The sequence below is a fragment of the Oncorhynchus kisutch genome, linkage group LG2, assembly GCF_002021735.2.
Source record: "Oncorhynchus kisutch isolate 150728-3 linkage group LG2, Okis_V2, whole genome shotgun sequence".
Taxonomy (NCBI): domain Eukaryota; kingdom Metazoa; phylum Chordata; class Actinopteri; order Salmoniformes; family Salmonidae; genus Oncorhynchus; species Oncorhynchus kisutch.
The window spans coordinates 41703277-41718015 of NC_034175.2; the positions used below are offsets into that span (position 1 = coordinate 41703277).

The 14739-nt window shown below is 42.5% G+C and overlaps 1 protein-coding gene across 5 annotated transcripts in view; it reads left to right on the forward strand.

The window, feature by feature from the left end:
• The window catches only part of LOC109866085 (protein TANC1), a 267888-nt gene that overhangs the window by 105731 nt on the left and 147418 nt on the right, over positions 1 to 14739 (forward strand). For all 5 annotated transcript variants that reach the window (XM_031794472.1, XM_031794469.1, XM_020454642.2 and 2 more), the window contains one exon: positions 613 to 720. In XM_031794472.1, the coding sequence (XP_031650332.1) occupies positions 613 to 720 (108 nt within the window). The remainder of the gene's footprint in view (positions 1 to 612; positions 721 to 14739) is intronic.

A 14739-nucleotide genomic window follows, 5' to 3' on the forward strand; every position in this document is an offset into this window, starting at 1 on the left:
CTGACCAGGGCCCTGTGGGCTCAAAAGTAGTGCCCTATGTAGGGAATAGGGTTCCATTCGGGATGCACACAGTGTTCTGCTCAGCACTGGGATTTGCTGCTTCTATTCCTGTCAATCAGCGAGGAAATGCACACTAATCTCATCCTCACCAAGGGGACAGAACAGAAACCCTCATGAAGATCCTTAGCTCCTGTCCTAGAAACAACACCTGATTTTTTAAACCACGCCAAAGCAGCACCCTTAACTTACCTCAGAGGCACACCACATACAAGCGCATAGCAGTACCCTACTGGTATGTGCTGTCTGTCTGTCTGTCTCTTAACTCACTCACTCACTCACAGTCAGACTGAGATACACACACATATGCATTCCCCTGAACTGGCCGTTGTGTGTGTTACTGCTGGGTGTCTCTGCAGGCGGATCTTTCTCTCTCAGGGCTGTCAGACAGAGCAGAGCTGCTATCAGCACAGGGAGCTATTCTCTCTCTCTCTCTCTTTCGCTGTTTCTCCTGAGCCCGTCCCGCTAGGACACTCATCATCTCTCAAACCCCATCTGGAAAAAGTTCATCCAGCAAGAACTCTCTCTCTCTCTCTCGCTGCGCTCTGACTGCAGGTCCAATCAGGAAGCCCAAGTATGTGGAGAGCCCTCGTGTTCCTGGAGACGCCATTATCTCAGAGCTGAGGAAGGTGGCTGATAGCAAGACAGAGTCCTCTCACAATGGTGAGTGTACTGTGTTTGTGTTTCTATGGGGTTTGTTGGGGTTTGGCTGTGACAGTTTTACAGTTTTATTTGTCGTATGTACAGGATACACATGGTACACACCGTTCAACAAAACTTGCAGGTTCCATCTCGACAAAAAAAACACAAAAAAACAAGCAATTTAAAAACAACATCATTAATCATCATGAGTAGATCGACGGTCAAGAGACAGAAGGTTGAGAACTTTCATGTCTTAAGTGAGGCCACCATAGGGAGGAGGTGGTCAAGGGGAGCGCCAGGAGGAGACAGGCAGCACGTTTTCATCACCGTGTCTCGCCATCCACGCCGTCAGTGGCTTCGCAGTAGGACTCAGTCAGATGACGTCAGAGTTCTGTACTAGCCACTGGGCTAGTAGCTAGCTAGCTACTCTTCACCACTACCAAAATGTAGCACCCACTTGGGTGATATTACTGCAGTCACGAGGCGCCAGAAAGCACACCACACTTTAATTGTGTCCTTATAACTGGTTATTTGTCATCTCTGTACAACTTTGTATTCAGACAGTTGGCATACCTGTAATCGAATAAAAACGTTGCATGGTAGCATAAAAAGGGAGAACCATGCACAGTAGTGATCATTTTGATTAACCTATTACAGAATTTTGGAAAATGTATTTGCATACTAAATTAACAAAATAGTAAAAACATGATTTATTATCAGATTTTCAAAACCTTTAAATTAAATTTAGAATAGAACAATAGGAAATTACTATGGAAAAATAATATTACTTAGATTTTATTACTTTATTATTTTTCATTCCTTTTAAAGTCATCATCTCATCTCTGCTCAGGCAGTAGCAGCCAGCCAGACAGACCCATCTAACGTTATCTCTGTGCTCCTCATACTGTACTTTTTTTTGTCATTCTATTTAGTTAGATTAGCGTGCTAAAGTATGCTGCAGAGCTGTCAGAAAATCATTTGACTAGTTCTTCAAAGTAGATAAGGCATACCTTCACGAACTGTCTCTATCTCTCTCGCCGTTGTGTTGTGTACATTCCTCTCTCATTCGGGTCTATGCGGTCTGTGTGTATCTAACCTAACATACCCGGCATAAAAGTAAATCCGTCTCTGTCTTAGCCGGTAAAAACAGGTGCAATGGATTATGGCCATTGTAGTTAACTACCACGTTGCTGTGCTGAACTAGGTTGAATATTTGCTTGATGAAAACTACAACTCCCTTCAGCTCAGCGTCCTACATAGTTCTTGACTTGATTTCTCTCGTGAATTATTTGAGTTCTCTCTAGTGTCTAGAGAAATGGTGCGTTGGGCTCACACAAAGAAATAAGTAAAATTAATTCAAGTAATTGAACAGATATAGGTCAATTAGTTGTTTAATAACCAAAACCAAAAAAACTAAATGTTGCCTAATTAATCTCTCAGCACTAATGTTGATTGCATGAATCTTAAACGTACCGATTGATTGAATTACTTCTAATTCATTTGTTATTAGATTCAATGATCACTTTATTATCACTTTACCTATCTTTAAAATAACAGGCGTTTTGGTGTCAAGTGTCAATCATAGAGATTACCATTGAGGGCTTCCACCATTTAAAAGTAGTTAACTGGGTAGGGATTCCTATGGGCTGGGAGTGATCAGCCAATGATCAGAGAGCATTGTCTTCTTCAAATTGGGTGGCCTATTGTTTTTAAACCAAAGGGAATATCCAGGAACCAAGACCAAGATTTATACCAGGGCATTGGTCCCAAGATCCAGTGAATTGAGACCATGACAAGTTAAAGACCGAATTTAAGATCAAGAGTGCATGGGCCCTTCTTCAGTTTTAAGAAGCAGTAGAGTACATGTAGAGTACAATTGATTACTGTAGAGCACAGCTCTACATGTTTAATATATTTGTAAAAATGTGTATAAACATAATTCCACTTTGACATTATTGGGTATTGTGTGTAGGCCAGTACATACATTTGCATCTTTGCTCGAATGCATGTAATGCCTGACAATATTCCAGAAATGTATGGCTATGACATCAAGTCTATGGGTTGGCCAAAGTGGTTCCTAATTCGCTTCCATAAATTACTCTTTACGTATTGATCAATGGAGAACATTTCTTTGGCCACCAAGCAAAAACTTTGGCAGTGATATAAATTCAATTGTGATGGTGAGTAAAAAAACTAAACTTTGGATTTCAACTAATTTTAACAACCTATCATAAAGAGTGCATGTTCACCTTGATAACAAACACGTTTCCCATTTCAAGAGGTAAAAATGTTTCAATTCTATAGTAAGTGCCGTTTTTCAGCGTAATTAAATTATGAGATCGGGCATTAGGCTGTTTTTATTTATTTATTTGATTTTGATTTAAACAAAAACTTTAGAGCCTGGTCAAAAATAGCGCTCTAAATAGGGAATGATGTGCAATTTGGGCTGAGTCTCAGAGTGAGCAGCTTACTTAAGGTGCACAGGCTCGTAACACGGTACATTTGTTGAATGTTGGGGGGATCAAGTACAGTCAGTCCCGGACTCCTTGTCATCAAACAAAGCCCAATATAACCTGTCCTGAGTTTACACCTCCACCCTCCTCAGAGTACCGTACATTTCCCTCATGTTTTACCCCTCCAGCCCAATTCCCCCTGGCTGGCCTTTCACAGTGGGCTTGCTGACCCCAGAACCCCTCCAGCTCCTCATCCCCCAGCACTCTGCCACCAACATGTGTTTACAGGAGTGGGCTGGCCCAGCGTTGTCTTAACCCTGCGTGTGCTACAGCCTGTGTATACAGAGACGCTCAGTGCAGCACTCCCCTCTAGGGTTTCAGCTCTGTGCCAAAATGGGATTTTCACGCAATGGAAATTCTACATGACTGTGGCAGATCTGGAGGCCTCATCTCTCTGCTGTAGCCTTACTACTCCTCCAGGCCATGGGGATTCTAAACCATCTGACTGACCTGGTGGAAAGGGATGCGACCCAAATGGCACCATGTTCCCTATGTAGTGCACTACTTTTAACCAGAAACATGGACCCTGGTCAAAAGTAGTGTATTAAGTAGGGAAACAATGGGGCCATTTGGAATGCATGTGAAGTTAACCCAAACAGCAGGGGAAAATGACAAGTCGAGCCGTAGTACACATCTCAGCGCTTGTAGGGACTGTGGAGGGAGCTTTCTCTGGGCATGTTCTGTGTTAGGGGCTGCTAATGCATGCAGTGTGTACCTCTACCAGCCAGCCTCCCATACTTCTTACGCCTCATCTAGAGCACTTACCATAAAAAGAGGAATTTGGACTGCCGAGAAATAACACCGCCATGAGGAATTAGTCAACATATTTCAGTAATGGCAGAAAATCATGTAGAATAAATCATGTACAATTAGGCACTTTATAAGAACTCTGTAACGAGGCCTAATTGGTACGGCTCAGCTGTCGTGAGGCCCAGGTGCACACACACACACACACACACACACACACTGCTATAGAGTTTCACCTCTCATTCTGAACTCTACACAGACTCCAGTGAGATCACACTCCTCTTTGAATGTCCTTTAAAGTTGTGTGACTTGAAATGTACTTGGGGATGTGTGCTTGTTTCAACCATCGTTCATCCACTCTCATGTCAACAATGAGCTTGTGTTAGTTCTGTGGGAGTAATGTCTCACGGACAGACAACTACACTGACTGACACGCATATTTGGTTGGTTCTGAGAGGTTATGCTAATCATGTGACCACCAGGGTTCAATTAAGAGGGTTTGCAACATCGTCAGTGTAACTGTGGAATGCTGTCAGAGAGGATCGGAATGTCGGAATGGGAATGAGTGGAATTTCCATCTGAAGTTTGCAGCATGAGAACTGTGTGACATTTAGACCAGGATCAACAGCGCAGTGGCTCAGACAAGTTGTGAAGAGCCTTTTTTTCTTCTGAACGATATCTCCTTTCCAAGGAGATTTACAAGGTTTCACAGCAATGCCAATGGATGGATAATGAAAGAGAGAAAGAGGGAGTGAATGAGAGAGACTACTGGGTGACTGAAGAGAACGGACAGTAGTGATGGGGGGGAAAAAGTCGATGCAATTACATATCTTTATATATCTTTTGACGATATATCGTATCGTGTCGTTTTGATAGGGAACCAATTTGTTTTCAGCACTTTTATTTCCATGACTGATCAAAACTAGTTTTGTCATGGCTCTCTCTTGTCCCTTTGAGGCAGACATATAGTGAGCAATATGTTTGGAACAACGAATCGCAATAAAATCACAGTATATAATCACAATACATATAGAATTGTGATAATTGCAATACATATTGTATCGGTACCTAAGTATTGTGATAATATTGTATTGTGAGGTGCCTGGCAATTCCCAGCCCTAGGGGCTTTGTAGGGGGGTTGAATGGTTTGTCTATGTGCTGGATGTCACAGGAAATGCTGGATGTCTTTTTAAGATAACAATTTCAGTCTTTTATGTTGTATTTAATGGATACCACAACTCAGGCACATGGTTTCTGTTTTTTTGTTGGGCTTTAAAATGGTCTTTCCTTGGAGGATGGGGTTGGGTCTAAGAAAATAAATGTGTGTCTGGACTGAAGGCATCTCACTTTGATTTGTCTTTGAAGATGGATACAGTTTCCTGCACACCAGTGGCTTGCGTGTGTGTGTGTGTGTGTGTGTGTGTGTGTGTGTGTGTGTGTGTGTGTGTGTGTGTGTGTGTGTGTGTGTGTGTGTGTGTGTGTGTGTGTGTGTGTGTGTGTGTGTGTGTGTGTGTGTGTGTCATTTTATCATTTTTAAAGGCTAATTGATACCAGAATAGAAAGAGGAGTGGGAGGCTCCGGTGCACACCTGAGCAAGAGGACAAGTACATTAAAAAAGTTTGTAATATCCAATAAATGTCGTTCAACTTCATGATTGTGTCCCACTTGTTGTTGATTCTTCACAAAAAAATACAGTTTTATATCTTTATGTTTGAAGCCTGAAATGTGGCAAAAGGTCGCAAAGTTCAAGGGGGCCGAATACTTTCGCAAGGCACTGTATATCCCCTGAACTCAGCTCACTCTCCAGATCCCAATCACCTGAATTCTGATCACCTGTTCACACACATGTATGTCATTTACACACACTATTTAGTTCAGTTCTTTGCACCCCATCATTGTGAGGTATTGTTTGTTTTGGTACACATTCTAGTCGGAGCTCTGTTTATTTCCATATTGTGTATTGTAATTTTTGGCCATCCTCACTAACAACTTTTTTTGCCTATTCCCTGCCAGTACTTTTGCCTATCAGATTTCCTGTCATCAGCCTCTTGCCTGATCTCCCGGAAAACCTTATTAGCCTTTTCCCTGCCTGTACTGTTAACTTTTTGGAGTGTATGACCTTCTGCCTGCCCCTGGACCCAGCTACCTGCCTCCTCCTGTTGTCCTTTACAAATAAACGCCTGCTGCGCCCTGCACTTGAAACCAGCTCTCTGTCTCCCATCGTACTCATTACAAATGTACTTGTCCTCTTGCTCAGTTGTGCACCGGGGCATCCCACTCCTCTTTCTATTCTGGTTAGGGCCAGTTTGCGCTGTTCTGTGAAGGGAGTAAAAAGCAACTGATTTAAGATGTCTTTGGTACATAATTGGTCTAACCTAAACTTTAAAATTTAACAAATTCAAGTAATCACCTTTGAGTGTGGTCTGCATTATTAAGCATACTGGATGGACTGGTGTCCTTATGCTACGCTCCAAACTTTCTATCCATGAGTCTGGGAGAGAACATATAGGCCTAGGCGATGCTGTTGGTTCATTGATTGTGCAGGGCGGCTTACGGAGTTAGCCTACAATTATAGTGAGTTTGTATATTATTTTGAATAGCCTAATAATAGGGATTTATTATTTATTTTCATAATTAATAGGCTGACACATTACCTTTAGCTACAGAATATATCACCACTCTACATTTCCATCTCCTCCTCTCTCGTTCATTCCTTTCTCGAGCGCATAGAGAGAGGGGCTGTCAACAGTGTAGTTACATATGCTTTGTTGTGAAAACATGTTACTATTGATTTTCTCTGAACAGATTTCACTCAAATGAAGCACTGGGTAGTTGCAGGGACAGGGTTAGAGAGCCCATTGCATACAGAGTTTGGGCGGAATATCACCTGTCGCGCAGCAAGGGGCTGCATGCTCCTGTTCATTTTTTTAAATTTCACCTTTATTTAACCAGGTAGGCTAGTTGAGAACAAGTTCTCATTTGCAACTGCGACCTGGCCAAGATAAAGCGTAGCAATTCAACACATACAAAAACACAGAGTTACACATGGAATAAACAAAACATACAGTCAATAATACATTAGAACAAATGAAAACAAAAAGTCTATATACAGTGAGTGCAAATGAGGTAAGTTAAGGAAATAAATAGGCCATGGTGGCGAATTAATTACAATATAGCAATTAAACACTGGAATGGTAGATCGGCAGAAGATGAATGTGCAGGTAGAGATACTGGGGTGCAAAGGAGCAAAATAAATAAATACCAGTATGGGGATGAGGTATGTAGATAGATGGGCTGTTTACAGATGGGCTATGTACAGGTGCAGTGATTTGTAAGCTGCTCTGACCGCTGGTGCTTAAAGCTGGTGAGGGAGATGTGAGTCTCCAGCTTCAGAGATTTTTGCATTTCGTTCCAGTCATGGGCAGCAGAGAACTGGAAGGAAAGACGACCAAAGGAGGAATTGGCTTTGGGGGTGACCAGTGAGATATACCTGCTGGAGCGCGTGCTACGAGTGGGTGCTGCTATGGTGACCAGTGAGCTGAGATAAGGTGGGGCTTTACCTAGCAGAGACTTGTAGATAACCTGTAGCCAGTGGGTTTGGCGACGAGTATGAAGCGAGGGCCAACCAACGAGAGCGTACAGGTCGCAATGGTGGGTAGTGTATGGGGCTTTGGTGACTAAACGGATGGCACTGTGATAGACTGCATCCAGTTTGTTGAGTAGAGTGTTGGAGGCTATTTTATAGATGACATCACCGAAGTCGAGGATCGGTAGGATGGTCAGTTTTACGAGGGTATGTTTGGCAGCATGAGTGAAGGATGCTTTGTTGCGATATAGGAAGCCGATTCTGGATTTCATTTTGGATTGGAGATGCTTAATGTGAGTCTGGAAGGAGAGTTTACAGTCTAACCAGACACCCAGGTATTTGTAGTTGTCCACGTATTCTAAGTCAGAGCCGTCCAGAGTAGTGATGCTGGACGGGCGAGCAGGTGCGGGCAGTGATCGATTGAATAGCATGCATTTAGTTTTACTTGCGTTTAAGAGCAGTCGGAGGCCACAGAAGGAGAGTTGTATGGCATTGAAGCTCGTCTGGAGGTTATTTAACACAGTGTCCAAGGAGGGGCCAGAAGTAGACAGGATGGTGTCGTCTGCGTAGAGGTGGATCAGAGAATCACCAGCAGCAAGAGCAACATCATTGATGTATACAGAAAAGAGAGTCGGTGGCACACCCATAGAAACTGTCAGAGGTCCGGACAACAGGCCCTCCGATTTGACACACTGAACTCTATCAGAGAAGTAGTTGGTAAACCAGGCGAGGCAATAATTTGAGAAACCAAGGCTGTCGAGTCTGCCAATAAGAATGTTGTGATTGACAGATTCGAATGCCATGGCCAGGTCGATGAATACGGCTGCACAGTAATGTCTCTTATCGATGGCGGTTATGATGTCGTTTAGAACCTTGAGTGTGGCGGAGGTGCACCCATGACCATGACTCTGAAACCAGATTGCATAGCGGAGAAGGTATGGTGGGATTCGAAATGGTCAGTAATCTGTTTGTTAACTTGCCTTTCGAAGACCTTAGAAAGACAGGGTAGGATAGATATAGGTCTGTAGCAGTTTGGGTCTAGAGTGTCACCCCCTTTGAAGAGGGTGATGACCGCGGCAGCTTTCCAATCTTTGGGAATCTCAGACGATACGAAAGAGAGGTTGAACAGGCTAGTAATAGGGGTTGCAACAATTATGGCAGCTAATTTTTGAAAGAGAGGGTCCAGATTGTCTAGCCCGGCTGATTTGTAGGGGTCCAGATTTTGCAGCTCTTTCAGAACATCAGCTATCTGGATTTGGGTAAAGGAAAAATGGTGGGGGCTTTGGCGGGTTGCTGAGGAGGGTGCCGGTCAGTTGACCGGGGTAGGGGTAGCCATGTGGAAAGCATGGCCAGCTGTAGAGAAATGGTAGTGGAGGGGTTGATGCGTGGAGTGAAATAAGGGTTCTGATCAGCCAAGACATTTCTATATGTAATCCCGTGTGGAAGCAGAGTTTTGATGGTTGCCACTAAAAAGAGGAGCATCCCAGCTGCTATCATATTTATTTCTCAGTTGTTCATATTAAGCACATGCTCTGCAATAAAACCAGAGTAGCCTACCCGGCATGATTTAAAAACAATCGGTCTGGAAAGCTGCCTCCATTCGCTATTCCAGTGCATACCGATGACATGTCTTTTTTCCCCTGCTTAAGTTCCTACCAATTTGATAATGGATAATGGGCCATTCTAAATTAAAACTAATTTGACATATTAGTAAAGACAATAGTCTGACCTTCTCAAATCATCAATAGGCTATAGTGGCATCATGCAGCCCATATGTGTTTTGATTTCTAAGAAATTCTAAGGTTTGTATCAGTAACTAAAGTTGCCAACTAACTTAAGCTAGCATAAAGGACCTGCTTCAAATGATCACTTTTACGCTCAACATAGCCACTTCATATGCGCTCTCACTCAAGAATGGTTAAAATGTCCTTTCTATTTTATTCAGCTAAATTCAATTATATTGATCTGACTATAAAATCATATAATATAAAATAATGGCACGGGAGGTATAAGCATATCTTGTCTACTAAATGAATGAGCCTACAGCCTATGGCATGGCACATAGCCAGATAACATACAGTAGGCCAAGTCATATTCTGTTCTTCTGAAATATAATTTCTTCAATTCGTAACCTTCCTAAAATAAATAATTTATTGTGATGGTGTATATTTAGACCTTTTTAAATGTGGATGTTCCAAAGGCGTGCCTAAGTGGCTTGTATGCAGCCAGTATGCATGGAGGCCTGGAGATGCTAAACGCGTTTATGTTAATTAACTGTCAATTACCGTGAGACTGGCACTTATAAGCAGGCTTTTGCATGACAATAACCATCTTACAAAATGTTATGACCGCCACTGCCCTAGCTGTATCTCATATGTTTAGTTCATATGGTGACATTTTTAACTGTATCTTTAACCAGGGGGCATTTTCCCAAAAGCGAATTAGTCTTCTTTATTAGCCCAGACAGACGATGGTCCTGGGTTCACCTTGTCGGCTCGGATGTTTGAACCAGCGACCTTTCGGTTACTGTCCCAACACTCTAACTGCTAGACTACCTGTCGCCTATGACATCATCACCAGTTACATGCATGTTAAAGACGGTCTTCATTAGCCACAGATTTATCAGAAATGATCATTCTCTCAAACAGCACGTTAGTATGGGAAAAATTTCCCTGGGAAGAGTTAGATTATTCGGTTCTATAGGTCGAGTGGTCCAGGTCCAATTCACCACTGAACATCACTACTGTACATGTGATGAGCCACATGTTATTGTCACCACATAGATAGACTACAGTATGTTATTGGCTTCTGTTTAGGCCGAATCGCTCAATCACTCACTCTTGAATCTCAAAGCCCAAAGCTACAGTACTGTCGGTCTGAATCCTTTCTGTATTTCATTTCACACGGCATTTAAAACCTCTCCTTTAGTAGATGGTACTTTATGAAGAGGTGTTTGAACGCTGATTGGGATACAGACGTCAGTTATGATTCATTGGTCCCTTTTCAAGATGAAAATATCTTTATGACAGCTTAGATGGACCCTAATTATGGTTAACTGTAACCATTGATATTTGAATCCCTTTCCATGTCATTTTACGCCCTTTGTATGGTCCTCCTTCAATTAAAAGGAAAGGCAAAGTCTTTGTGTGCTTGTTTGTGTCTCCCCTGGTTAAAGGATGAGTCTTCATTATTCTCTGCTCTGCCTTTACAGCTTAGCCACAGTGTGCGTCCCAAATGGCACCATTTTCCCTATTTAGTGCGCTACTTTAAATAGGGAATACTGTGCCGTTTAGGACAGTCACAATGTCCTCTTGTAGGTTTAGATGGTGTTTACACATCACCTGACTTGCAGATTGTCAGGTTTGTTTGAAAAATTACATTCCCCTCTACAACCTTTCATACCACATATAAGCCTCCGTTATTTTCTAGACACTTTGAGGAAAAACTTTGTAAATGTGACTGCATCCAGACGACTGTCAGGTCTGCCATTGGCATGTCTCTGAGCGTCTGTCTGTCTATCCCTCAACGTTAAGTACAGAGTGTCAAGAGTGAAAGGGCTTGAAGAACTCTTTGGTTTGACTTGAAAAGTGTTTGACTGTCTGTCGCCAAGAACAGTAATCACAGAGCTAGCAGCGGCAGGGTGGCTAACTGTCAATTGCACCGTCATGTCCACTTCCCAGTTTACCTGGGAAAGCTATGTGGTAACTCCTCTCTGAACATACCACTGGCTCTACCTGTTTCACTCTCTGCTGCACCCTCCCACTCTCCACTGCACACTCCCACTCTCGACTGCACACTCCCACTCTCCACTGCACACTCCCACTCTCCACTGCACACTCCCACTCTCTACTGCACACTCCCACTCTCCACTGCACACTCCCACTCTCCACTGCACACTCCCACTCTCCACTGCACACTCCCACTCTCTACTGCACCCTCCCACTCTCCACCTCACATTCCCACTCTCTACGGTACACTCCCATTCTCGACTGAACACTCCCACTCTCAACTGAACACTCCCACTCTCCACACTCCCACTCTCCACTGCTCACTCCCACTCTCCACTGCACACCCCCACTCTCTACTGTACACTCCCACTCTCGACTGCACACTCCCACTCTACTGCACTCCCTACCTGCAGTAATGCACTCCATCCTGCCCCATATCCATCCACATGACAGCCCTTCCGTGCGGAAAGCAGCCTCTGCTCCAGCAGCGGGCTAGATAGCTGTAGTACAGTTGTGCAATGGAATGTGCACTAGGAGAGGCCAGTGCATTCTAATGGGAGATGTCATCTCTCCTCCACCTATGAACTCTCTGTGGAAACTGGAGATGCATGCAGCATTCATCAAGTGTTCATTAAACAAGCTCCAGTGTTGGGTAACACTCCCAGGCTGCTAATGAGCGCCTGCTGGATCATTTACTTCTCGGCAGGGAGGAGGGGCTCAGACTGCTCCACAAGGCCGGGGCCCATTCAAAGACCACCCCCCCCTCCTCCACTCATCCTTTCCCTGTACCACTTCACTGCCAAGGCTGCTGCTAAGTTTACCGCCTTGTAAACTGCCTGCCGAGGTAGAGGATAATGATGTTGTTTTGGTTTTACCTCCTTCGCCTCCCTACAATTATTGGAATAGCAGAGTGGTTTCCAAGTCTTATTTTTCCATATCTCCAGGCTAGGAAGAGATACGAAGGTCTAACAGAATGGAGCGAGCACAAGGAACTCATTTTCATCCTTGGATACCTCTTGATGAGTACAGATGTTAGTTAGGAAGATTGGTAGCCATTTTGGTTCTACATACTCTCCACCTTTGTTCCTAGTTTCCTCTGCTAAGTGGTTTGTTGTTCAGACAGTTTGTTGCAGGCCTCAACGAAGTCAAACCCTTCATATATCGCCGTGTTCTGATTGAACTGAACAATGCCGCTCGGCTGTTCAGTCAATTGCCATTGGAATAATCATCGTTGAGGTTTTTAAGAACACACACTCATTTATACCATTATCAAAAGGCTTCGGGGTATATGACATGATATTGTTACTGTACACTAGGCTATTATGGTGAAATGGAAATTGAGAGAGGAGGATTTAGCCTAGCAGTAAGGGTATCTCTGCATGCCAATATGGTAGCATAGAAAAATGTGGTGGTTTATATGGCTAAGTCTGACACTTGGCCAGGGTCCGTATATGTCAAGCTACCCAAAGTAGTGCTGATTTAGGATCAGTTTTGCCTTTCAGATCACAGTGAATAAGATCACATGGACAGGGGGGGACCTGATCCTAGATCAGCACTCCTACTCTGAGACGTTTGATACATACTGACCCTGGTCTCCTATTCTTCGTCTGAAATTACTCATCAGAGGCCTCAACTGTAGCAGATCAGAGAAGAAAAGACATCACATCATCTTTCATATCTATTAAAATATTTAGCCCATGTTTAGTTCAAATGCTTTATTGTCTTGGCAACAATACAGGCATTCCTGACATTCCTGACATACATACAACTAGGGCTGATTTAGTAGCCTACAGTAGCCTACTTGTCCACTGTCTGAAACTGCAACTTAAAGCATGTACAGCCTCAGTGTTCACAGTAAACGTGCACTGGAAGATGCACAGAACATTTCACAACATTGAAGTTTGCGCTCAGCAGACTTGAAATATATATTTTTCTACAGCTAGTCTTACTCCATTAGAAAATATTACATTGACAACCCTGTTTGTAAGGTTTTTTTTTTCAATTTAAAGTTTTATTAGGTTTTCTTGTTTTTCAATCAACCAACAAAACACATTCCACATTCACAGATGTGACAGGCTTAAAAAACTAAAACTAAAAAGTCAAAAAATATAATAGTACATTTGAAAAAATTAAAATACAATTAAAATGAAAGATAAAGTCAAATAAAAACACTTATTTTTCTTAATCTATTTATTTTCCTTGGTGCATATATATATATATATATATATACACATACATACATACACACATACATACATACACACATACCCATACATACATGTACTCAAAAACAAAATTAAAATAAAAACACACAAAAAAACATATATAACACTTGCAGCAGCACTATCAAGGTTCTTATCAGCTATTTCTAGCATTCGCTGAGACGACGGGCCAATAATTCGTTTTTAGGTTTTACAGTACCTTACACAACATGTATCTGCGCATCCCGTTCACTCTGTCCAGTTTGAAATATAGTTTAGTAGTGAAGACCAGAGTCTATCAAACTTGGGCTGTCTCTTGTGGAGGTCATAAGTGAGCTTTTCAAGAGGGAGAAAGTCAACAATCTGGTCAATCCACATTTTAAATGTAGGAGGGGTATTAGAGGCCCACAATAGAAGAATACATTTCTTAGCAAAGTATGTAATAGTCATGAACAAAGTCCTGCTGGGCATTAAGAAGATAGATACACAGAATCTGGCAATCTCTCTACAGCTCCAAAATACATGCATATAGGTTCCACTTTCAGAGGTACATCTTTTACAGTTAGGAGACATATCTGTTTTTTTAATTCTATGGAGTCTCAAAGGAGTATAATGAAATTTGTACAAAAATGTGTAATTAGATTCTTTCATTTTTACATTGGTAGAGGAACAGTATACCCTGTCGCAAACCTCCGCCCATAACTCATCACTGATAGTCAGACCAAGGTCCTTTTCCCAGATTATTTTCAAAGGAGTAAAGGAGGAGCCTCCTTTCTCAGAAAGGAGTCTATAGATGTGAGATATTTTGCCTTTAATGGATTGTGCTGTGACAAGAAGGGTTTCAACCTCATTCAACTGAGTTCTAAACCTCCTCTTGGAGGTAAATGAGGAAATTACATGTCTAATTTGAAGATAAAAAAAATAAAAAAATAAAAAATGTTAAATGGATCTTGGCACATCGAATTCACTGCAGAGCTCTTGAAAGGATTTCAGTGTAGTGGTTTTCTGATGAAATAGGTCTGAAAAGGTCCTGATTCCTAGAGTATGCCAAAGATTAAAGTCGGCATCCCTCAGGGCTTTTGGCAAGTCTGGGTTGCCTACTATAGGCGAGTGAGAACATATTTGGGAGGAAATGCCCAGGTATTTCTTACAGTCCCTCCACGCTAGTAGTAAATCACAAATGTTTTGGCTATGTTGCCCACTTCACTAAAGTTATTAATGAATATAATTGAGCTTAAGGGCAATGAACCACAGGATTGGGCTTC